This window comes from Calypte anna, chromosome 11 (genome assembly GCF_003957555.1).
Source record: "Calypte anna isolate BGI_N300 chromosome 11, bCalAnn1_v1.p, whole genome shotgun sequence".
NCBI classification, from domain to species: domain Eukaryota; kingdom Metazoa; phylum Chordata; class Aves; order Apodiformes; family Trochilidae; genus Calypte; species Calypte anna.
The window spans coordinates 11485586-11512502 of NC_044257.1; the positions used below are offsets into that span (position 1 = coordinate 11485586).

The 26917-nt window shown below is 37.5% G+C and overlaps 1 protein-coding gene across 1 annotated transcript in view; it reads right to left on the reverse strand.

Moving 5' to 3' along the window:
• The window catches only part of LOC103526605 (protein BEAN1), a 38834-nt gene that overhangs the window by 5443 nt on the left and 6474 nt on the right, over window positions 1-26917 (reverse strand). The window contains 2 exon segments of the mRNA XM_030457474.1: window positions 5319-5460; window positions 7608-7817. Of these exon segments, the coding sequence (XP_030313334.1) occupies window positions 5319-5460; window positions 7608-7817 (352 nt within the window).

The window sequence follows — 26917 nt, forward strand, 5'->3', positions numbered from 1 at the left end:
TTTTCATATAATAGCTTTCTATTCCATGTAACTGATTGTCTTAGTCATTCACTTAGTTTAATTCTTGAACAGTGACTTCGAATGAAGAGCCCAAAGACTGTTATTTAAAAAGAACCGCAGAATAGTTAGGGTCTAGGAATTAGGAGAACGTAGTGCAAGAATAAGCAAATGTGGCACCCCCTCCTATGGCATATCAATTCTTTTGGTTGTTGTGTGTATGAAAAATCCTTCTGTCTCTGGGCCTGGGTAGTATTACGTGAGAATCTGTCACTACAACTGATCCCAGATTAGAGTGGGTGAGGGTGTAAGCAACAAAAATGTAACACCCAGAAATAACAGCCTGAAGTGTTAGCAAAGCCAGGCCCTGAAGGAATGATAAAAAAATCACTCAAGTATTTTCTGGGAATGTTTTGTCACATATGTTTGAAATGTAGCTATTTAAACAAGGGGAAGACTCCTCTTAGGGTTCTCTGGAGGAACCTCTCTTTTTATTAGCAGTAGAGTGATGCTGATCTCCTACCTTAACTGACTTTTAAGCTCCCAGAGGAGCTTTTACCTCCGAGGTGCCTTGGAGTAGGCAGCCATGCACAAGTAACACTTTTTTGCTATTTTAATGTTTTTAAAGTAGTAAAAAATGTAACCCAAGGCATTGTTCAAGGGAACATCTGGGGCTTAAGTACCTTAGCCCATGAAAAAACAGGAAACCTGGAATTAATTTTTTTTGCCTTTTTTCTGTTCATGGTTATTTCTGGAATTTCCAGTTTCTCGCAACTGTAATAAAACTATTTGTGTTAATAAGCACTAAAAGTCTGGATCTTTATCCTGTACTATGTGTCAAGATAGCCTTGAGGAAGTTTTGACTCTGATGAATAGAAAAATGAAATAAAATGTAAACAGTTTCTCATAAGAACGTATACCAGATAGCATCTGAAACTGTTATGATACAGTTTGAACGTAATTATGTGGCTTTAAATGATAAATGTTTTGAATAAAAAGTCATTCTCTTGACGAAGGTTTTGATGTGATGAATGCCCAACTAAAATGTATTTAATATATAAGAAGGACTTGGTCATAAGCAGTGTTTAGTCTCTGGATTTATGTAACCATTACAGAGAAAATAACAGCTATGGGCACTAGTTTACTAATAAAAGCAACAACAATAATAGTAATAATAATAATCTGTTAATTTTATTTCAGAGAAATTCCTTGTAGACTCCCAAGCTGTGGAATTAATCTACAAACAACAATACCAATTTTTGCATATCAGTAGGAGTGCCTAGGATTTCCTAATATTAGAAGAGGCTTGCTCTGTGACATGTTTTAGGATTGTATTTCTAGAAAGGGCTCTTTCTCATTCCAGGAATGAGTTCAGAGCAGGTGAAGGAAATACCAGTTGCAGGATGCAGCAAGAAGTCCAACTACCAGGAAGCCAGAATAAAAATACTATTTTTTTTCCAGTACTGTTATCAATGGCTTAACAGCTTTAAGATATGTATGTTCTGCATAGCACAATACATTTTGGGTTTGAAATGCTTGCTGCCTCTCTTCCATCAGGTTTTTCTGCTTTCATTGCTGCAGGATGGTTTGTTGGGTTTTTCTTACAGCAATAGTCTGCACTTCTAGATTGAAAGTGGGACAGGTATAGAGGAAGGCTGGTCAGATGATACAGTGTCTCAACAGATATTTTTGACAGAGTACAGTTAAGTTACAAATTATGACAGTTAAGTTGTTTGGGGTTTTGTTTTCATATTTAAAAGGAAATTATGGTATGTCTCTAAGACATAAGCAGTTCCTTTCGTTAAAGTAATTTAAAGTGGATTGACAGACTGAACATGGGTATTAGAACTGTAATTTATCAAATCTATACAAGACAATTTTCCCTAGAATTGATTCTGTATAAATTAGGCAAAGTGAACAGAAGAGGTAGCGTGAGCATACTTTAAACAAACCAACCAGCCAACTAACCCAGTGTGTTCTGATATGAATACCAGGATAATGAGTGACTAACAGGTTTTTATCATGGTGCACCCTGCAGGACAGAATTCAGTGTGAAATATAGAGAGAGGACTTCTGTGGCTTCCATTAAAACTGTTCCTGAAGCTAAATCTCCCCCACCTCGTTCAAGAGTCATTCCTCAGTGATGTTCTCTATTAGACAGTCAGGAGTCACAGATGAAAAAGGCAATAACCTTGGTTGCCTGAAGCTGTGTACATACCATTAACATCCAGTCACTAAGGAATGAAAAAGTACTTAGCAGAGAATGTGAAATGCATTTCCTCTGGCCAAAGGATGAAAAGTTGATAAAATTCCTTTCAGACAGGGAATCTCAAATATTGTCATTGTTAGGATTTTGGAAACTCTCATCAAGAAAATACAACTGTTTCTAATTTACTTGGTTCTCTAAATGACTTGGAGTAATTTAGAACATGTAAGCTCAAACTATTTTCAAGCAGCTTGTGCCACAATCGTGAGTCACAATCAACTGTGGGCACAGGCAAGAGCTTGTAATTTCTGTCTATAATGGTATTATCTAAACAGTATCAACAGCATGTGTTTGGGATATGTAAAATAACAATTACTGCCTTCTTGATCAGGCTCCAGAAGACTTCAAATAATACTCTTGATTTTTGTTTCCCTTTTATTTTAAAAGTTTAAAGATACTAAAAATTCAGTGAGATGATTTTACTCGTATTATCACAATGAATGTTGAACAAATTGGCAAATACATGAAGTTTCCTAATTTGGGGGAGAAGAATTCTGTGGTTTAGAATTGTTGCCTGGATCACCTTTCTCGGACAACTGAGGTTTCTTAGAAAGGAGTATTTTGCCACCTCTTGCAACACAGACTGTGAAACAACTTTTCAGCACTGCTGCAAGAACCTCTACGTTAGAAGTAGCCTGTAAAAGACAGATCCCTAGTATCTTGAAATTGCTTAGTTCGTATCCCCTGCATTTTGTTTTTGTATTTCCCTTCTACACGTCATGTAAAATCAATCCGACAGATACTAACACAGATCTGAAATTCATGAGAGCCATTAATTATCCTAAAGGGATGTTTATGGATAGGAACACTGTATGTTTTGGGTTTTTGACCACCTGACTTGTCTGTAACCACCCTGCAACTATGGTAGGATAATGGCAAATGTCATCACATCGTATTCCTCTGAATCTAATGTAAAATCTAATGTAAGGAAGTGGTTAGTGGAAGTGTCTATGGTAATAATCAAATTAAGCCTCACATGAGACTTGTGACATATCTAAGCAATTAAATTATTAACATCCCAAGGCATTTTTCATAAATTAATTTCTGAATTTATTTTTTGCATAAATAGTATTTTGAATTGAACTTTCAATTTGAGAGTTGAAACTGAGCAGTCCTGAACAGTTAGCTCTCCCTCAGCCATAGAAACTCTTAACTCTGACTCTTTTATTTCATCAGCCTTCCCCTAAAATTAGTTTTATCGTTTAAAGCCCAACTGTAAAACCTAATGAAAACATTCCATACTGACTATAATTACCCCCCTGGCCAAATGGAGGTGTTATGCTTTCTGCTGAAATAATTTCAGAAATTATGGTTTTAGTAAAACCAGCAAGTTGAAAATCCACAGCACCAAGCATGCAATAATGTAATGATGTCAGCTCTTGTAAGCTGTGTGAGAACAATGTGGTTAAATGCAGGTAATGCCTTGGTGCCTGCCTGTGGCAACAGGACACTGGTTTACACTCACTAAATTCTTTCACTTCAAATATGTGTTGGGAGTTATTTGCTATTGCAGTTGTTTTCCTTCATTTTTATTCTGTTTATGCTACAGTTGTGTGTAGTGAAATGAGGCAATCAGGTGTTGCTAATTATGAGGTGGGAGGTGTGAGCTTGTGTTAAGCCCACCTGTGCCCAATTAGGGCTGACCCCAGCTGCACATGAGCAGGATTGGGGGGCCCATAAAAGGTGAGCTTCCCAATGCATGCTCAGCTCACTCTCGAGCAGCCAGAGGAGGACGTGAGCTGAGTCTGGAGCAGAAGCACCCAACAAGGCCAGCTGAGTCTAAAGGCAGCAAGATGGGAGCACTGTTTGTGCATCTTGGCAAGAACACCTGATTGACTTCGAAGTGCCATGCCCTAAGAAAGGTTTGTCTGCCACAGTTGTGTAGTGGCTTTTAGGCGTGCTAGGTCAGCTTTAAGTTACATCTTCCACTGCATGAATTAGGGGGCAGTGCTACATTTCAGTAAACCTGCTTTTCAAAACATTATCATATGTAATGAGATTGATTCCACTGAGTCAATATTTTAAATACTGCAAATGCATTTTGTTTATGCTTCAAGCCCATGTCTGACTTTTCCTGCTGTTAGCACCCATCGTTCCAAATAATGTCCATGCTCTACTAATAAGAAAAAATACTTGTTAGTGTTATGACATGGAAGAGAGTGTAAAGGTAACTGAACAGAACATTTTCAGACTCTTACAGAATGCATTGTATTCATATGATGCTTCTCAGGCAATGCTTTTCTGAACAGAAAGTTAAAATGGACCACATAACATATTAACAGCAAATTTAAACCTCTCCCTATGTAGCTTTGCTTTCAGCCATCTGATAAGCTCTACTTTTCTTGAAGTTTTCTCTTAAGCTGTGTTTCTAAAACATAAAACTTAATATGTTGATGATGTGCCAAAGCTGTTTTTTTCTAAAATATTTAATTATGGTAGCAGTAAGAAAACAGCAGAACAATTAGCAATACTCTTTATTTTTTATCTTTGAGAGCTGCAATTAATGGGAGAGCAGCCTTTTCTTGTGTATGCAGTCAGATATTGGGCCTTGAGGTATGTAGTCCACTCATACCAGAAGGAAATATCGAGGAGGTAGTGGTTGGACACCTTTATGTCTCTCTGATCCTCATATTTGATGTCCCAGAATAATTTCTTAGAAACAGGTAGGACACAAGATATTAACTTGTGCCAGGCTTATTACAGAAGCAAATGGAGAATTTACAGGGAAACCCAGATCATCCAGTGCAATTCTGTACCACTCATCTATCTCCTTCCAAAAAGAGAACTCCATAGAGATGTCAAATCCTTCCCTGAGCTATTTCAAACTGGAGATGGAAGCAACCTTTGGTATAGTCTTAGGAGACCTGTTTGCTTAAGAAATATGTTCTCAGAGCTTGTTATCAGGACTCTCAGCTTGTTCTCAGAAATCTGGCCAACTGCCCACTCAGGTTGTTGCTTGGGTGTACTCACTATAGGTCTTGCGATTTTATTTTCTTCTTTAAAAGGCTTTACAAGCACAGACTACTAACACTCAGGATCGTAGAAAAGTACTTACCGTGGAGGTGAATCAGGATACATGACATTGACCTGAGAAAGTGTATCCAGATAGGAACCAAAATCAAAAGCTGGGGGAAACTCCTCCATGCAGGTAGATCTCAGCTCTCCAAAAGAGCCACCATAAGAGAAGCCATCTAGAGCTGGAAAACAAGCAATTAATACTTGCTGCTCTCTTTCTCCTTGGTGTATGATATGAGACAATACCACTATTAATTGTAACATAATTATTATAATATTAAATTTTATATAAATTTTATAATATGTTATAATATTAAAATAAATCAGAAAATAAAACCTATTTGGAACAGAAATTACTGGCATCATGTAATAATCAGGTTTCACAGGACATTTCTGTTCCTGTAAGACCAAGTTAATGTCATCTGTAGATGATGTTTCAGGCTATGGCACCAGGACTGTATTTTTAGTGCTGCCCTACATGATGCAAGTGTCTGCAGCTCCTCCTGTGCCTTAGAGGTTGAAAAGGAGTGTCAGTTCTGTTGCATGCAGCTTCAAACATTAGCAGGATTGTTGAAGTTCCCAGGAGTTGCAGACATTGAAACCTTGCCAATTCTGCAAAGGTTTTTGAAAGGAGCTTTAGGTGTTTGGTTGTATGCATGTGTTTTAAGAAAGTGCTGTTCTTGATAAAACCCCTCAGAGAAGGAAGAACTGGAAGACAGGACTTCCCTACTGCTTTCATGTGAGGTCTTCACATCTCCAGAACTGTCAAGAAGTTTGCACTGTTTTCTGTCTTTGAGGATAATTAGCTAATGCCCAACACTCCCAGGGTATATTTCTCTAGGCACGACCCTAAATGTGGAAATTCAGCAATCTCCACTCTCTGCTGCAGTTTTCTTAGAAGTAATCTCCCCTTTTACTTTGATGCATTAAAGTAGTGCCAGGAGAGAAGAGCCAGCTTCTAAAGTGACATCAAAGTAGTGTCTCCTTCAACAGAGGGTAAAGGATTCACTCCAACTGCTTGCTCATCTTCTGGCTATGTTCACCTCTGCCAATTCTTGAACAATTTACCAGGACTAACCCAGTCTACCATGCACTGTGCTTCCCAGTTGGTGGGTAAGTGAAGGAAGCCAATTTCACTGTGACTCCTGCTGCTCCCATGCTGGCCAGTGGAAGCATGCTGGGATATGAGGAGGGTATGTGTGCTAATGTAAAATTTTCACTTTGGTAGACTGGCACAGTTTAGCTTAAGATTATTGTTTTGGATTTCTCTGAAAATGTCACCACAATTTTCTTTTTCCATTTCTCTAGCACTGTTATTTCTAACAAGCAATTTAAAAATTGTCCATTATGTTTCTGCCTGTATTCAGGGTTCTTAAAAGAGTTGAAATTAACGTAGCAGTAGATTTAAATGTAGGATTAAATCTTAATGGTCAGTTTTTCATCATGCGAAAATGTTGCTGTTCATGGGTAGAACTATTACTTCATTTTGGGTTTAACTATTTAATTCCAAATATAGCTGCTGAAAAGCAGGAAAAATAGATAAAATAGATGTTACAATAACAGTGGGAATTAGGGTTCTTTTTTTTTTTTTTTTTTTTTTTTTTTTTTTTTTTTTTCCTGTTTGCCTCTCTACTTTACCATGAGACTTCACATTTTACTTCTTCTGGAGTCTAAAGTTTATTCCCAAAAGAACAGACAAGCTTACCAGGATACCAGGATAAATATTTCTGGAAAAGCCAAAGAAGTTATTACTAGCTCTGGGTGGACAAACATTTTTGTTGGGGTAAGTGGGATAGGAATAGGCCTTTTTTTGATAGCAAGCCAGCTTCTTTAATGGTGATGACAGCTGTAATGACATTTTGATGCTCTGTTGTTCTGTGTGGATGGAGTTACTAACTTGTGTGGTCAGGAAAGTAAAATCTGCCCAGTAATTGTTGTAGATCAGTGCCCACTGCAGAAGTTAAAAGCTTTCCAACAGACAGAAATTCCATTATATGCTACACCAGTGCTATAATGGAATATAAAAAATAAACAATCATGAATCTAGCACTGGAGAAAACATCTTACACTGTTTCAAGGGAAAATACACTGTTTAAGAAATGTTGTTAGCACTGGCCTTGTTTATGTAAACCATTAACTATGGAGGTTGTGTTAAGTCAATGTGGTGCCAGCACAAAGGTACTATTGAACTGCCTGTGACCCTTCTCATCCTGCTTTTAAATTACTTTATTTTGTTTAGCCCTAGTACGTCAGCCAGATGCTTTTTGTTGCCTGTAGCACCAGATATTAATAAAGTTAAGCATTATCTTGCTATAAGTAGCTATCTTACCATAAACAGCATCTCTCCTCAGATGTGGGTGTCTTAACCGTCCGTCCTTTCTCAGACTGCCAACAATGATTGTAACACAGGATAGAAAGAGCACAAGTCCAATGACTACTCCAGCCACCAGAAGAGGTGAAACAAGTAAACTGGTATCATTTCCAATTTCATTGTAGCTGGGGAATTCACTGCTTGGGCTGCTGTGGTTCAAGTGAAGTTCTGTGCAACAGAGACGGAAAGAATGTGTCAGTTTGTGAAGAGATGTGTACAAAGTGTGGTTTTACAGACACCAAACCTCAGGACTTTCAAAGCCCAAACAGACAAGACTGAGACATCCATTGTACAAATCCATGCTCTTATGGATCACCTACTTATTAGACTGCTTTCTGGAGCTGTTAGTAACTGACTCTGGGGGAGTCACTTGGCAGTTCTTTACCTTTTATTGGGGAATATCCTGCTGGAGTCAATGATGTATGGTGCATAATGGTAATTTCAGTTGCTTATTCCTTGCAAGATACTTTGTATTGTTAATTGATTGATGCTGAAAGAACTTCAGTGCAGAAGGAGGAATGTAAAAACTCAAAAATTTGGGCTCAGAGCAGAACAGAAGAACAAGTCTTGTTTACTAGGTGGGAAAAGATTCCAAGATTTTGCAGAGAAAGATTTGAGCAAGAGCAGCTACTTCTCTGTAGCATAGGGTGTGCTCTAGGATGTGGGATGAGTCAGCATCTCAAGAAAGCAGACAGAATCCCTCCTTGAGTAAAAGGTTCCATGTGTTTATTTGTGGACAAAAGTTTGGGTATGCAGTAAAGTTAACTAAATTTGGGCCTCGGCCTTGAAAACAAGTTGCAATAAACACCCATTTTCCTATTGGGAGTTCACAATTTATTAAAAGACAAACAAACAAACACACTTCCCCAAACTAAAAAGAAATCTCCAACCAGCTGCTCAGGATCAGACCGTATGCCAAACAAATTGGAGTTTTATTGATGCAGGAAGTTATTGGAGATACATAAATACCATGGCATGGATTTATTCTGTATCTGGCTATATGCTGGCTGAACAGATAAATAATTTGTTTCTTAAAGAAACTAAAGCTAAAAAAGTTTGCTCTTTTGAATGTTCTGAAAAGTGAATTTATGCTTTTGAAAGTGCAAGTCTTTTACATGGATAGATGTTAGCAGATAATTTTCATCAGTGTTTTCACTGCACTCTTCCTTTGGGATGTACCACTTAGTCTCTTGCAGTCACAGTATGTTAAGATGATGGCTTCAAGCTAGTGTGTGTTGTCACTGGCTAACACTTGGCATTGAAAGAACTGACTAGAAATATTTTTAAAATGGGGAATTAGCATATAATAGATTTTTTTTTTATTGTTGATTTTTGTTGTTGTTGTTTTTTAGCAGCACTTGACTGTTGGCTGAGAATCTTTATAAGCATTTAAGACAGACAAGAAATGTGCTGAGCTTTCCCAAAGCATTCTATAACAGAAAACTGAATTTCCTGAATGTTAGACTGTAGTGTTAAATCAAAGGGTATGAAAACTGCCCTAGTTAATACTGTCAGCACAAAGATGGTTTTGGTATGGGATATATCTTTGAGGGGTAGATTCTGCTGATATTATGAGCACTGCACTATATAACTAGACTTCCTCTAAGTTTACAAAATCCTAATGTTGTTTCTCATTATTGTAGTTATTTTTAAACAGTCTCTGTTAGTAACATGTCCAGCAAGTGTATATTTCCTCTGGCTTTCCATGGCCTTGTTTATATAAATTGTTGCACATTCTGTCTTTGAAAGATGCAAGTGTCATAACAGAGCCAGTTAGTTTAATACACAGTTGTAAGGAATTGACACCTGAACTGAAAGTAGTGCCAACTAATTTATTGGTAGTTTTGGCTAACTTGCAAAGATAAAAAAGAAGAATCAGCTTTATTGCCTTCATGATAAAAACGTGGGAGTTTGCTCCATGCAGGCTTGTGGTCTGCAAACTGAAGTCAAGTAGTACTGAAACCGGAGTCAGTAATAAACTTCATGTCCAGTTCAGTGGGAAAAAAGAGGCCACGGTGAGTGCTTTCACATCTTTTGAAATGTGGACAACTTCTAAATGATCCACTTATCAGGAGAGGACTGTCTAAGGAAAAGAATAGACTGCACTTTTTTCTTTCTTGTTGTGTATTGTTTAGCTACAAAAGCCAGCTGGTACCTTAACACATTGACTATTTTGGAGATTCCTGTGGTGCCACCCAGTGTGAGCACTAATAGTTGGTCCTGTTTTGTTCTGTAGGTATTTAACAGGTAAGGAGTGACTTCAAATAGAAAGCACTCTCTCTTATACTCTCCACTTGTGCTTGAGGTGTTATTTTTTATTTCAAGTCAGTTCATTTATCTAGCATGTTCCCCGGGCTTCCTTAGCTGTTCCAAATCTTGTCTATTTTATCTCTTGTTTCTCACACCACCATGAATCTTTCTCTTTTTTTTTATGCTCTTAGCCTAATTGAACCTCGTCTCTTGTAAAGACAAGATATATTGCAATATTGCTCTTGCAGAAGGAATTAATAACTCCCCTTAGCCTAGCTCCTAAAATAATATGTAGTTGATAAACTTCTCTTATGGTGGTGTTTTCAGTTTGACACTGTAAGTAAAGTCCTCCAGACTTTACAGACTGACTTACCACTATGGGAATTGCTCAAGTGATTAACAACTACAGAATGAGACTCTATGTTGATAAACATTCTTTGGGTTTCATTTTTTTGGGGCAAAAGATGCTTTCATTGCTTTATGATTTTTCTCATCCAAATACATCTTCTTTTAATAAACTGTATGTTTCTGTAAATAAAAAAGTTAGAGTTTTTTCATTTAGAATAGAAGTGTCTGTAATTTACATTATGTAAAGCCTATAAATATAACAGCAATAGCAGAAGTTTGTGGGGTTTTTTTTGTTTGTGGTTTTGGTTTGTTTTTTTTTTTTTTTTTTTTGAGGTAAGTTGTATTTTCTCTCTGAAACCATAAACAGTACATGCATAAATATGAATGTTTTATATCCAATCCTCTAAACATGGATTCTATTGGATGCATAAATCATTGCTTTTATCCAGTGATGGGAGGTGTGTAACTAAGCAGACATGGCACAAATAGAACATGCTGGCTGTTGCAGCTGTGAATACAATACAAGAGGCAAATATGGCTGAGCAAACAATTTAGAATGGGAGTACTAGTGGAAAATTGCCTACACTATCCATTTGGTGTTAGACAATAAATTATGCACCTGCAAAATCCCTTAAATATCACATTATATGATTTTGCCTGGTGCTTCTGCATCTCAGCAGACCAACTTGTAAAGTTACTGAAGGAGGTGAAGTACAACTTATTTCTCCTTCTCATTAACCTATTCTAGAAGAGACACTTCAGCATTCCTTATTGCCACGTTGAAAAAGCATGAGAAGTTTGAGTTGGGTCAGATACCATCATACTGAAATGTCTTGGTGTACAGATGTGTCATGGAAGCTTGGTTCATCCATACAGCCCTTTATTAGGAGAGGCTTCTCTCTTCTTCACTGGATTTTACCTCCTTGTATCCCAGGTTAGAAAGAAGGGAAGCACTATATATATAATGAAAATCACTTCTCTCCATTCTGAAATACTTGTGGGGTCAGTTTTTTTTTTCTTTACTGTGAATGCACATCAGCTTTAGTGAAGGCACAGTGTTGTAACTGATAGGGTTTTCTTCATTCCCTTTGAAAACTGGAGATGATTTTAAGGCTGGGTCTTACCAATATAAGCAAATATCTTCCCCTTGCTTAAAATTATCATGAAGATGGCAATTAATGTTATCACTGGTGGAGAGAATGAGACATGCAGTTTTGTTTCCCAGGGTACAATGTGCATGAGCAGCTCATGAAGAAGCTGATGTGTTGTGCTGGAAGGATTTTGTGTGCAGTATCATACACCCCTGTATCTCTGCCAGCCTCAGTTAAGCTTTGCCTGAGGACAGACTGGGCTTTAATGATTACTTGCTGAACTATAGCTGCAGCACACTGACAGAACAATGCTGTACTGCATGTATGCCCTGGGTTAGTACAAGTTGCTTGGGGTTGATGAGGTAGCACCTCCTGTTACCTTTAAATATCCTCTGTTAACAAAGTGTACAGGACTGGAAACAAGTGTGAGGGAGCTCAGTATAGGATAGTGCATAGTATGGTTTGTTTTTTAAATAATCCCAACAAGCGTCTCAAACACTGAAGCAATTCTAAGCATGTTTCTGATATCCTTAACTTTTAAAATTCCTGTTGAGACACTGTTGGAATATACAGTTTCTTTATCCAGAGTACGAGTCTTACAGATGGCAAGGAGTTGAGATGTCTCAGAAAGGCACAAAGGTAAGCTGGATTAGAGGAACTGATGAAGATTTTGTTGATTCTGCCTTTATGAACAGTTCCTGTTCAAAGGTGATTTAGTCTGGCCAAGAGTGACCAATTGGATTCTGCACTTGCTGCTGCAGTGTGAAATAAGCCTCTGGCTGCAGCTGCTGTCACATTGCTTATTTCTCTAGCTCCCATGCAGTAGTTCACAAAATCAGTAGAAAAACAAGCTGAGAAAAAGTTTCAGATCACACGCGATAGCTTTGTACAGAAAATCACTGTAGCAAAAGAGAGGGATTTTATTCTTAGAATGTAAAGGCCACACTGGACAAAAAAGTAAAAAAAATTAAAAAGAAATATGGGATTCAAAGCTATTCCACCTGGATCCTAGAGGAAGGTTGAAATCTCCCACTTATGCAAATGACATCCTGATATTTATCTACCATACGGGACCTCCCATGGTTATCCCGAGTACACTTCAGTATGGCTTCAGACTGGAATCTGGCCTGTATTTGATTTACATTTATACTTTGTTTAACACTTATTATTGTGCAAACAATGTGTTTCGACTCAAACGGCAATTTAAAATATTTTATTCTATTTTTTTAATTTTTCCAATCCCAGATATAGTAAAAGTATTAAAAAAAAAGCAATTCCAAATAAGTAATACTGAGGCTGTAAGAACAGCTCAGCCCTGTCAGACAGGATATTTAAATCAGCACATTTTCCATGGAACACTTTTAATGGACTATGCTTTCTTTTGACTGTGGGATCAAGAGTCCCAGTTCATGACAGAACTGTAACTGAAGGCTCCCTGCCCATTATAAAAAAAGAGGAAAAAACTATGCTTTTTACTAATTCTGACCAGTCTGGAGAGGGAAAAAACTGGGTATGTTCTCCTTAAATTGCTTCTGGCAATATATTTGTCTTCTAAAAAGATTAATCTTGGCACACCTGTTGTTGAGTAAGATCTACAGCAGCTGTGATGGCAATTTATTAAGGCAGGAATAACTAGGGACCCAAAAGGACTAGAAAAATTATTAAGTACAGGGACTTTGTAGCTATCACTAGAAGTATGGAAGATATAAAGTGCTTTGTAGATCTGGCTACAGCAATGGCTTGTGTTGAGTGCAATAAATCAGGTGTTGCTACCATAACATTTGAATGCATTGAGTATTTGGGTTCCTGCCCTCTAAAACAGAGTTACTGTAGTGCAAACTGTCATGCTACAATGCAAACTTAAACCTCTGTGCTTTTAACACCAAAACAATAAACCACTCACTTCACCAGTTACACTCATTTAGCTGTGGGAAAATTGCACATCAGATTGTTTCTATATTCTAGAGAGATAGAATTATGTTACATATACATATGTTTAGTGTTAAGAAGGAAATTATGATGATACTAAGAGCAGGCAAGGCTATTGGTTCTTTGCATCTATCTTGCTATCTTGTAGCAAAGTGGGAAATGAGCTCTCTATAAATCAGATTTGCAAGAACCATACAAATAGTGTGGGGAAAGGAATGTTCAGTTCAGGAGGCCCAAGAGCATATTTACTTCTTTCACTGCTTGCCTCCACTACGTACAGCCCACGGGCCAGTCATGTCCTCCTGCTCTGTATGCTGTTCTGATTTGCACACACAAACCTAAACTGCTTCTTAAGCTACAATTGATATTGAATAATATCTATATAGAGACTGCTTCAAATTTTTATCATAATGTGGCTGCTGAAGGGTATAGTATGGTGTACCTATTCATAGACTGAATGTTGGTTAGTGTAGTTTAGCTCATGTATATTGCAGATCAAACTATTTCATCCACTTTCTGCTTATGAGTGCCCATTAACTTGTGCTTAATGGTAGCTTATCTTCTGGAGTGGTACTTAGCAGTTATTTGGCAAAGCTGACATATAAATAAATTTTTGCTGTCAGTTGCTACAACTGTGACATTTAAACAGTTCCCTAAAGAAGGTTATATTCATTATTCTTTTTAAATTTGAGGTAAAAATCTTTCTGTACAAGTGGTTAACCAGTCTTGCCTGATTATTGCTACTGAGGGAAATACTTCAGCATAGTCCAAACCCTTATGAATGCACTTAGCCAGACAGGACCCATAAATTTAGAGTAAGTGTCTCTACAGCTGACATTGCTTCTTTGATCTTTCTCACTGCATATATATGTTCTAATTATAATTAAAACTTGTCACTGATCAATAGTAAAAAAAATCAAACCTTATTCAGAACATGAGACTGTGTGGTAGGGAAATGTCAGTTTTATGTGAGGCACTCAGTTTAAAGTGAATTTGGAGCATACTTACATGTACAAAAGCTGCCCATGACCTTGAGAAGCTCATCCAAAGCAGAAAGGGTGGCCTTTCCTCTGAGATACCTAACTCTGCCTTTTTATCATGTCTGCTGGCTATCAGATAATGACTTTTCTCTTCTTGCATTGACATCCTTATTATAGAGCCAGAATAAATAAGATTGGATCACCAGCAGCCTGCAAATTGAGAATGTCAGAAGCAAAGAGAATGTGGCTGCATAAGGGCTTAGAAAATAAATCTTCTCAGATGCTGTGGCTTTAGGGTATTATGTTGATGTCACAGCAGCATGTATAGGTGCTGTTTCAAATTAACAGGAAAAATCATCCAATTTTCAGATCCATGGTCTATTTTATCAACATGATAAATACCACTGCAGTGAAACAAATCACTCTGTAAGTATAACAGCCCACTTTGTGATGGACAATATATTTCTTCCCCTATTTTCTCATATACAAACAACTTTGAACTAATAAGATTTTATAAGCAGGCCCCAAATCTATTACTTTTCTCAGAAGCTCTGTATTAGGGCTTGGAAATAACTATGATGAGAATCAAGTTTTACACATTAAAGTTACCTTCATAAGCTCAGATCCACCTTAGGTTAGTAGTGACTTGACTGGGGCCAAAGCAGTACATTTTTTGTTGTGGGAACCTCTGGTATTTTGGAACACGAGCTTCTCATGCATAATTTGGAAATAAAAGGTACCATTATAATAACTTTGTTGTTCTGAGAGGGAAAGTTTTGAAAAAATTGTTATCAGCAAATAATTCTATATTGTACCTCACTATTCTCTCTGCTAAAAAGCTTGTATCTGCAACAAAATTCTGAATTTGAACTATTAATGGAGGTTCAGGAATACCTTACATATATCTCAAACATTCCTTCTAGTGTTGTGGCTATGTGCTGCTTCCTATTTAGGACTTTTCTGATCAAAAGAATCCTATTTCTTTTCCTGTTCTCATCTCTAATCTTCAACAGTAATAACCTACTAAAAAAATAATATGTAGAGGAATGATTGACACTCAGTGCTTTTGGGTGATAAGATAGAAAGCTGTTAAATGCTGGAATCCAAAGATCTGTCTTTAAGAGATGGTGTCTTATGTGATACATCTTCGTCTTTCTTTCAAGATAAATTGAATTTTTAAAAAGAATTAAAATGGGTTTGCAATGTTGTTACACACTTCCATATGAATTATGGTGATGATGTCACGGAGTATTCAAACCCTATAGTTTGGATTCCGTTATAATTTTTATCAGTATAGGCTACAGCAACTCCTCATTCTTGTCTCATGCATCACAAGGTATCTTTTGAGAAGTCGTAAGCAAGAGTGGTCAAGGTGTCTTGAAACTCTACTACACTGATAGGTTGTTTATGGCTTGGAGAAGGGTGAGGTCCTGCTTTCCATTATACAATGGTCAGGGAATGTGGTTTGAAGTTAGGTGTGAGTAATTCGGTTTGGCTGATAGTGTCAGTTGTTCTTTTGAGGTTTTGGTTTGTGGTTTTTGTTGGGGTAGTGCTGAGGATAAAGGGATAGATTGCAAGTCTTTACCTAGGAAGGTCTCAACACCACCCTGTTTGAAGCCCTGCTGCTCTCTATATAGCTTCTGCACTGGTATTTATTGAAGAAATGTGCCCTAAATGTTGACAAGCAGAACCACCATTTTATGGAGCTACACCTACAGCTTTATAATGTTGAGCCCGTGCAAGTTGTCCTACTAGGATTTGTTTTAAAGGCTGTACTGAATATCATGTGCATGGACTCTGATTTAAGGTCCTCTGATCTCCCTTGTGCTGGCAGCATATGATACAAGAAATATCATGCTGTTTGGATTATTAAAATAATTGATGTATTTGTGTTTACTGTGTCACTTGTTAATACTATCCTGTTAAGTCCCTCTGGGGATGAGATCACAGATTTTTCTAACTAGCAGCTGCTGCACAGTTTCCTAATATACCAGATTTTAGAGCTGGGCCAAGGAACACAGGGTTGATGATAAAACTGATGGCCTTATTGGCAACAATACACCTGAGCTTGCAAGCACTGAGTGCTTGTGAAGGTGTGAGCAACCTTGTTGATTCATGAAGTGCTAAGATTGTTCAGTGAGCTTTTTGGTTCTGAAAGGAAAGTCACTGTTCCTGTTCATCTGCTGAGTTACTTGGAAAGAAAACCTGTCTCTAGAGAAAGATCAGAGAGCCTAGTAATGCATATGTTTGTTCCTCATGTTGCTCTTTATCTGTGTTTGATTAGCCAAAAAGACTGCAAAGAGAAACATATGTGTATCAACCTTAGACAATTACTGTGGCTGAGATAAAAAGTTATGAAGAGTGTATAAAGCATTAATTTACAGTATGTGTCAAGATGATTACTGATAGTAAGAAGTAGTGACCCATTTTCTCTGATTAATTTAGATTTCTTTTTTTCACTGTCTTACTGACTGTGTGGGTAGATATCAGTGATGAAGCACAGATACCTGGTAGTTTCTGTGTACTATTGATACTACACTATCCAAACAAGTTTTCATCACTTTGATCACTTCCAGTTCCTGAATCTTTCATTATAGCAGGAATCAATAGTGTCCAGTCAAATTATCTTGTGCACTGGCCAGTTATCTGCTCATCTCTCAATTAATCAGCTTAATCTGAGCAATTGCTTCTAATGAATAGTACATTGGTCATATGAAGACAGAAAATAGAGAAAAAGAGATTTATTATGGAAACCTGCTTTATTTCCTGTTGATACTTCTCTGTCTTCTGCAGTGGGGATTACTGTGCTATTTATTCTTTATGGGGAAATTATGGCACTTAGCTCTGTTATATTTTTCATATTTTGTTTTATATACCTTAAAAAGTGGGAAATGTAACATTCCTGTACTATCTTTATGGATTTTGTTCTTATCCTGATAATGCTTCCTTTCTCCAGGCAACAAAAATTAAGATGTTGCATTATACCTGTCTTGTTCATACATTTTTATCAGGTAAACTTTACCCTTTTGTGAACTCATATTCTATGGACTATTTCCAGAACAGGGTTTCTGTAGAACTTTGCAAAGTGCATGCTCTTGCACTCAGGGCAAGAAAACACCCAGAGCTCAGCAAAAGCTTGTGGACTGACCTCACTGAATATTACTGAAGTGATGAATCTATCCAGCATTTTCACTGATTGACCTCTTTGTTTCTGTACCTATTATATACTTCTGCATTTTTCTGCTGTACTGTATTCCTAGTACTGAGGAATCAGCATTTCTGTAGCGAAGTCTGTGTGAAAAAAAATCTAGCTGCCAAGCACACAGGGATACCCACTTCAGTCTCTTGGTATTAATGCCTCTCTGCACAGCTGACACTGAGCCAACAGTTTTAGTCTGAGAGAAGGAGAGAGAGAGCAATCATATTTGTAATCCCCTGCTAAATGCAAATAACTTCTGTGTCTCTTTCTCCAGGAGACTGCTTCCCTGAGTCAGTGGAGTTAATTTACATTTTGGTGACATCTACAAGAATTTTGCCAACATAGCTTACTACTGCAAACATTGTGTCAGTTCTGACATTTCTCTTTCCTGGGAGACTCCCCAGACTGTCTGGGTTTGTTCTTAGTAGCAGACTTGTGGCTTCACTAGTGGAGGTGCACAGACAGCAATGCAAGTCTTTAACCATTTCTGTCCCTTAGCTGGTAAAACCACTACAATTTTTTATGGCCATGGTGTGAAGCACACTGTGTGAATAAAAACTTCCCTCACAACTTTACCCAGGAAGCAAAATTGGGACCCTGACCTTGCTCCTAGAGTAGACACAGGATTGGTGCCCAGGCCTTGTTTCTAGAGCACAGAATCCTTAAGGCTGGAAAAGACCTCTAGGATCATCAGATCCAACTGTCAGCACCACCATGCCAACTAAACCATGTCCTGAAGTGCCATGTCTGCATGTTTTTGGAGCACCTCCAGTGATGGTGACTCCACCACTTCCCTGGACAGCCTGTTCCAGTGGCCAACAATTCTTTCAGTAAAGAAATTTTTCCTAATACCCAATCTAAATAGAAACACAAAGAACTATGTCAACAAAATTCAGAAGAGCCAGGCTGCAGTAGCAGGGCTCCCTTAGAGACCAAGAAGATTCAACTCCCAGACCCATAATTCAACCTGAAATTAATCCATCACTCCTGAGGCCAGACAACTGAATCCACATTCAACAAAGGCTGCCCCTGTAATTGCACTGAAGTTGCAGCAAAGAATCTTTTTTTTCCCCCATGTAACTATTGTAGCAAGTGCAGCATTACAAAGGTGGTGAAGGATTTAATAGTGCTTTAGGCCAGGAGTATCATCCAAGTTAGACCATGAGCTCTTTAGTCTTCCTTTCACTCACTGCTCTGTGCACTTCTCTGGCTTCTGTTAGCCACTTAGATGAAACCAACCACCTTATCTCAGTCATGATTTAAGGCATATATGAATTTAGGATTTCAGGGAGGCTTTCTGCCCCATGGCCCCGCTGACTGTTTTCTGTTTGCTCTGTTTTGTTGTTTTATTCTCTGTTCTACTGCATATAATGTTTCCCACTAACTCGTGTCATAAAGCTAAAATGCCAAAAGGTGCATTCTGACATTTATTTATAAAGAAACTGTGGACAAAGAATGTAAGCCTCAATTCAGGAAAGTGCTTATGTACATACTTTACACACTGTAAATGCATTCTTGATTTTATAGAATTTCCCAATTCAGAGAGCAGAGAGATACCTGTCACTGTTGTACCTGTTTATACTGTGGGAACAGTATTTACCTTGCTGATGGGCTCTTTTTATTGTCTTGTTGTTTTAAAAGTCTGTATCATAGAAGTGTTATAATAACAATTACGCAAGTGTTTAAATGCTCTTATTTTCTGAAGTTCTCAGACTTCACACTACAGATGAAGGAAAAGGCATATCAACATAACTCTTTAACTGGATCAGTTTCTTGTCTGTTTGCAGGTTTACAGAGCAGCCTTTGGCAGGCTGCCTTGGTAGAAACTCCCCTTTTCAGCCTTAGATTCTCTTCCTGAAAAAATGCAACCATACAAAGAAATGCCATATTTCATGAAATATTTCATATTTCATTATCAGTAATACTGATAATATCTCACTATGAAATCAACCTAGTAATTCTTCATAGCCTATCAAATAATTTAGTATATATCTCTGCCTTGAAAATAGCTGAATCTAGCAGAATTGAGCATTTTCGAAGTTCACGGGGCAAGGAAGGGGATGTCATCTTCAGAATGACTGTCCTACTTCTGGAAGCTCTAGCACTGGCATATTTGCTTCAGTTACCTGATCATACTCCCTTCTTAAAGCTACTGACTTCCAGTTGCTATTGCAGAGTTCTTGAGCTATAACACCAGGGTGACAAGGACAAGGGTGCCAGAGCCATGCAGGCCTGCCTTTTATGTTTACTGTATGTCAGAACTCTACACTTAGTTGTTATTTTCTAAACTCTCTATTCTTTGTAGCTACATGCTTATGAAAAGATAAGTTGTCAAATTAAAGATACATAATGAAGATAAAAATTCTGCTCTAATTAACAGCTACCTGAGGGCTATTTCAATTATGGACATTGTTAATTTCTGCTTACAAAAGCTGGTGGTACGTGAGTAGGATTTTTATATTGAGCAAGGTTAACAAATACTGACCCGTAGCATGCAGTACAATATGAATAAAACAAATAAAAGCAAATAAAAGGAAAATAGGCTTAATATAAACAGAACAGCACCGGAAGAAGCAGTCTTTCAAAGTAATCCGTAGGAGAGATAAATAAACATTGTAAGAGAAGAGGATGTTGTCATTACTTTTGATAATCCAGACTATGGTAGTATATGAAATTTACAAATAAATCCAGCAACAACATTTTTGTATGAATATTGGCTGCATATTGTTGTAACAGGGAAAGAGTAGATAATAGTTTCCAAAACAATCTAAATTCTTCTAGTAAAAAAGAAATAAGTTTCATGAAGAATGGGAAACCCTGAAATCTAACTGGAAGCCAAAGCATCATCTTGTGAGTAAGCAAAGAATAAGAGTAACAAGTAGCAGTCAATTCTGAATTTAAATGCATGATAAAGATTACAGCATTACAGCATACAATGTGATATTAGAAGCCTGAATTAGTCAGCAAGATTATAAGAACTGATTTACTAAGGTGCCTTCAAATTACTTGCAGACAGTTGCTTACTTTTTTCCTTTCCTCCCCTCCTTTTTTTTTTTTTTTTTTTTCCGATACTGAAGTCTGTTTCCTAATAGAGAAGCTTGTATTACAAAAGCATTTCTAAATATAAGAAATATCATCCTGTTGCTTCTTAAGAGTGCTAGCATGCCTATAATACAGCAATTTTCAAAGCTGACAAGTATAGCTGTGTACGTTTGCTAAGTGAAGAAGTTAAAAGAAAATAACTTCTCAGGAAGAACTATACAGACACAGGACAGTTTGGGTCTCTTGAGTTCAGAGCTCTTTGCTGTAAGACAGTGCCTCTGGCATGCCTTCCATTTGTGTTTCCACAAGGGTTTCCTATCAATTTCAGTGGAGCATAAAAGTATCACACAGACTGAGAGCTTATTATAGGAATCACTGCTTTCTAGGCCTCCCATTTGGTCAGTAAGAAGAGACTGGATGCATCTACAGGACAGGTTGAACCTCTATGAAATCACTGGCCTGAGTCTACCTGTCCATCTCCACTGACAATCTGGAGTATGTAAATCTGAACTCAGAGGGTCTGTTCACCTTTGCTGAAACTGTTTGCAAGGACTAGGAGAAGCCTGGATACAAATCTGCACAGAGTTTGTGAAATGACAAAGATCTTTTTTTCAGTTGGAATAACTTAAAAAGGACATCTAATAGATTTAACTTGGAATGAATGGAAACAAAAGAATTCATTCATTAGATTAAAATTTAATATTTTCAGTGACTGTTGTTGCTCTCTCATTGTAAATACTGTTATGTTACTTCATATATATTTTTATATATATATTTATACTGTATATTATACATTACAGTATATATATAATTAACACTCCTTTGAAACCTGCTTTCCTAAAAAGAACTGTCCAAAATCAGTATAGTATTCAAGCATACTTTTCTCAACAGTCTCATGACAAGATTACATTAATCATCTTGCCTGGCTCTAGACAGGATTACCTAGGGAGAACTTTCCATAGGCAGGATTACCTACATGACCTTATATAAAGCCTTACAGAGTGATGGAGATTATTAATCCAAATGGCCTGTGGTACTTCATAGAAAGGCAATCTGTGGGATTATCCGTGTAGATGCAGCTTTTAGAACAAATATAAACCTGTTTTCCATTAATATGAACCTTAAGTCTTCATGACAGAGTTATTTTAAAGTTTCATGCCATGTTTAGTTACTTTAAAAGTAAAAAGCTTAACGATCAAATGACATAAAAGACACTTCTTTGGTACTAAACACGGTAGCCACATAACCCCAGGTGATGCTACTTTTAGTAAAGTTCTTGATAGATAATACAATCTTAAAAAAAAAAAGCACATAGGTAATTAGAGATAATGAAAGATAGCCAAGGTTTTGTAGGCATGTAAGCTTCTATGCTAAATGGCTGGTTACAGGACTGGAGAAAGAGTAGGTAAAGGCAGGAACATCTTAAGTGCTACAGGTCAACACTGTTTTGCTGAGTATTTTCTGAGAAATATACGTAAAATAAGCAAAGATTATACATGTGAGCTCTTAAGGCAAGGGAAATTTTAGCTTGTTTTTTCAACTGGAATAAATCCATGCATTACTTTGCAGAGCAGCTTCCCCTGAGTACATGTAATACGATGCTTTTGTTCAGACTTAACAGTGGTTCTACTTCTGATTCAAAAGGATTTAACAGCAAAAAAAAACAGTCAGTGAAGAAAAAAGAAGACAAGAAAGAGAAAGGAGAAGTAGATAGATATAAGAATGGATTTTTTCACGTGGTGATTCTGGTTGACTGATACAGGAAGAAAATAGGCAAATATATTCATACTTGAAATACACTTTAAATAGTTCATGTTCTTTTCCATTAGGCTGAATTTCATGGTAGCTGCACATTAAAGGAATACTTTAATGTCAGTGTTTTGCTTCTTAAATGCTAAAATTAAGGTCTCAGAGTAAGCTAAGGAAGTAACTATTTTGTTTCTGAAAGACACGATAACTCTGAAGGGCAAAAATTAACTGAATTGTGGGGATTTAAAATCCCACAATATTAAATTAATTCCTGTTGTTTTTTGTTTATTTCTTTTTATATTTATAGAGCTGTGTTTATATATGTGTATGAATGCATCATCTATTGGTAAGTATAGAGATGATTTTTACACAACCAACTTGTCAAGCTGTTGTTGATCAGTGTGGTGCCATGAACAGCGTTTTAGGAGTATCAGAGCCAGGGGTCAAACACATGGACTGGTACTGTTGTTCTTTACTTATCAGTATGTCTGGGAGCCATGGTTAGGAAATTGGATGTGTGAGATGCTATGAAAAACTTAGACTTCTTCCTCTCAAAAGAACTTTATCCTGCCTTCTTCCTGGTTGATCCACACCACTTGTTGAGGCTTTCCTGCCAGAACTAGACTGGTTTGTGGCAATAGCATGGATATTTTCCATCTTGTAGCAATATGTTAAATTTTTGATGGAAATCTCTCCTGGAATACAGCCTCACTGGGAAGTCTGCTCTTACTCTCAGTAGATACTGTGGAGGTTGATTTTGAGGACCCAAGGATTTCCTGACTTCCTTCCCTGAAACGTCACTTTACAGTGGTTAACTGTAAAGCTTCTCCTTTATGTGCCAAGGTCTAAAAGGGTGTGTAAAATAACTATTGCCTGTCTGTGCTTTATAACCACTGTTCTGTGTGTAGGCCCTCTGGGATTTTTTTCATTGTTTCATTTAGGAAACAGGTATCTTTGCCATTTGCTCATAACTGGACAAGCAATAATGTCAAGAGTTCCAGTGTGACTAGACTGCCCACAGTAGTCATGAATATTCTGAAAATGCCATGGCCTCATTTTTGTCTTAAAGCATTGGACCATAAAAGATTTTAGTATGCTACATGATAGTAAAACTGGTATTATACTGTTGAGAAAGAGCTGTCAGTTTTAGTTTTTCCCTTTCCTGGGTATTTATTTCTGAACTCCTTGCTTGGCATCTCTTTTTCCTCTGTCTTTCCCATTTCTGAGCTCCACCTTACCAGCATAGCTGACACAAAGCAATCTCTTATTCTGAATGAGCACTGAGACCACATGGTGGTGGTTACTGGTGTAGGAAGCACCCATTATAGTCACTATTGTATCTGATTGTATAAATGCTAGAACAAAAGGTTCTCATTTTATTCCCTCCCAACGCCTAAGTACGTGAATCCAGAATATTAGGTTAGGCATTAATGACACAGTGGGCAGGAGATGATTTGAGAGTAATTTCCCTTTCACTCTATCATTAGTCTGCTTCAGTGGTTGATGTGCTGCCAGTGCTTTAAGAAGCAAATCTCAGGCATTTCCCTTAGCTACTTACAAATCCAAAATCCCCTGGAATGAATACACATTCATAGTGAGCACATATATTGGCCACATATTTTCTCTCTTTAAAGAGAAAAGGCTTTCTCGGACTAAAAAAGAAAAGTGTTTGATGAATAAGCTTCCAATAGGTATACTATGGGAAAGCTTTTTATTTTGAAACCTGCATAAAGCACAACCTTCTGAGCTAATCTGAAGTTGTGTGTTTGCTTAAAGGCCTGAATACTCACACCAGAGCTAAAAGTTTAAATTTAAGTACTCTCAGAGAGGATCTAGTCCAGTCAAAGGAAAAAAACCCACCATGCTTTTCTGGTGCTTTTTGAGAACTCTAGTGCTGATAGGAATGATTGACCTGTTTTCAGACTGATGGGATAATTTTCTTGGGGCAATAGGAAAGAAATCCCTTCCTTTCACTTTGGTGGCTGTATTTTATCCCAGTTCTTCTAGGTGACTGTTCTATTGTATTATTTGATAGCCGAGAGTGAATTATTGTTTTATTCCAGTTTTGTGAAATGACGTTGCGTGTGATAAGCTTCCTGGGAATCCCAGTGTACCTGTAGTCCACCCAAATTTCTGCATCTTAAAAATGAGACTTGCCTGTAAGTAGAAACACCCTAATACCTATGTCCTGACTGTGGGTATTTACTTGGGAGGGAACTGTAGTACTTTTCAGGAGCACCTGAACAATGTTTTCATTTTCCAGTTTGGTGGATGTTAATGGTTTTTGAAAATGTACAGATTTTTCCACATGGCTCCAAAAGATGTGTGTCCATTATGGTATATGTGATGTGTAACCACTAGTTATATACAGAGACAGTACTATTCCTGCTGGTTTAGCTTTACAGAAAGGGTTCTTGGGTTTCTAGAAAGTCAGACATAGGAGAAGTGAAACAAAATTAAAATAAAGCAGAATAACACAGTAAGTGTGTTAGCACTGAAAGTCTTTTTGGACTTCAATAAATATTCCACATAATGGAATTCAAAAAACAAAGCTCTACACACTATGTGACTGTATCACCAGCTGCTTGGCAGTGTAATTAATTGATCTTATCATAAAAGTGCTTTGCTAATTACATGGAAAAGAGTACTGTGAGTAGTACTCGGAGGTTTTTTTGCTGTCCTGTTGAGTGGTGTGTAATGTGTTTGTGTGTTCAATCTTCCATTAGAAGCAGGGGTTATGATTCTTAACAGCATTTACAGACACTTCCCTCTATATTCAGTACAATACTGAATTTAGGACTTTTTAGGCTCAGGAAATCTCAATCCTACTTTCTCAGGGTAAAGCTTTCAACAAGTTATGCTTCAACCAGAGGAGATGCTTGTGAAGATACTGTCATCTTCTCTGTAATAGTTTTTGTCCTCTTGCTAGGGATGACTCTTACTGTAATTCTTAAAAACTTCCTAGCAAGCTGTTGCCTCATCTGAGGAGCTGATCCAACCTCCTATTTTAATATAAACCTATTCTTCCTAGCTGGAGTTCTTTTCACTTAAAAGACATTAGGGAGCACTCATCTGAAGCATGCTAACAACTGGTCAGTATAGAACTGAAGGATATTGTCCACCAGGTCTGATGGCAGAGTCATTCTGTGCAGATTTGCTGGTGGTGCAGATCTAACAGGTCTTGCTGTTATTCAGCAGAACCACCACGACAGAGGTGCTTTGCCACTCGTCTGCAACGTTTCTGTGTCCGTGAAGAATATGTGAAGTGACAGATGCTAGTGCCTCACTGGATGACACTCTGCTTTCAGGTTTATCTGTGAACAGCAAATCAGTCTTTCCATTGAAAAATAATGAATTTTTCCTCTAGGCAATTTCTGATTTGTGTGCGCTTCTGTAACCATTGCAAATGATCTGTTGGTTTTGTGTTTTTGTGCTTTTAACCACTGTAATGTAATGTGTTCAGAGCAAAACTATTTGACTCTCCTTTGTCAGCTGTCATTTTTTCATATTAGCGCTCAAGTGACAGCTTTACATTTAGAAAAAAAAACAACATATATTCAAAACAGGTTGTTGTCACTCATTAATTACTTTATGCACAACTTTGAAGAGGGGCAGAAAATAATGCATACTTATTTATGTGTGATCTAAGTTTCTGAAAGGTTTTCATGCACTCCAGGCAAGATGCAAGATCTCATGTGTTCCCATTAAATTTTCCATGACCACACCCAACTTGTTTACACAGGGAAAAAACAAACCACATGTCTAGCTTTAGTCTCTGCTGATTAAATTTGCAATTCAGAGCATAAGTACCTGAGGTCTTGCCAAAATTCAGATCTTGTCTGTCCTCCTATGCATGCTAACTGTAGCCCTTCTCAGTTCTAAATTATAAACTCATCATTTTCTGTGCTCCATGGATCTGACCAGCTCTGCTTAATGGACTGTGATCAATTCTACAGAGTGCTTGTGTTGCACAAGTGTTTGCTGTAAAGCCAGGCAGCTGGTTGTGGCAAGCCTGGATCTGTAGACTTAACAGTTGTTGTTGAGGGCCTGCTGTCTGCACTAGCCATGTTTCAGAGGGTTTTACTTTGGATTAGCTCTGTCCTGCCTCCATGAATCTGAATGCCCATTAGAGGATGGAGTATATTAGGCTCACTCCTCAAACTCATTTTTTCATTTACTTTCATCTGAAGTTTATTGCCAGTAGCTGTCGATATGCCCTCCTTGTTGTAACTACTGTTCCTTTTGCAAAATTGTAGCTGTTACCTTCTGTGTACAATATTGTGTTAATTAAAACCCCCAAGTCTGCAAGTATTTCTGGCAAATAATTAGTGACAGCATGTGATCTATTCTGTTTGTACTGTGTAGAATAGAGGTCTAAAGGTAATTTCTGCACTTAGAGGTTGCTAGTTACAAAATGGGTATGTTGAAGGGAGGGTTTCAAAGTTAAAACTATAGCTTGAAATTAACAAGTAAACATAGCAAGCATAAAGTAAAAAGCTGAAAATGGTTTAAAAAACCAGAAAAAGCTGAAGTGGTTAAATCACTAAGTTTGCCAGTAAACAGAAATTGCTGAAATTACAACACACTTTTCTTCAGAAATCCAACTCATCTTTCAACTTATTTGCCACAAATCTGGTTCCAAAACAAATGGTTAAAACTCTCTGCACTGCTTAAAGACTT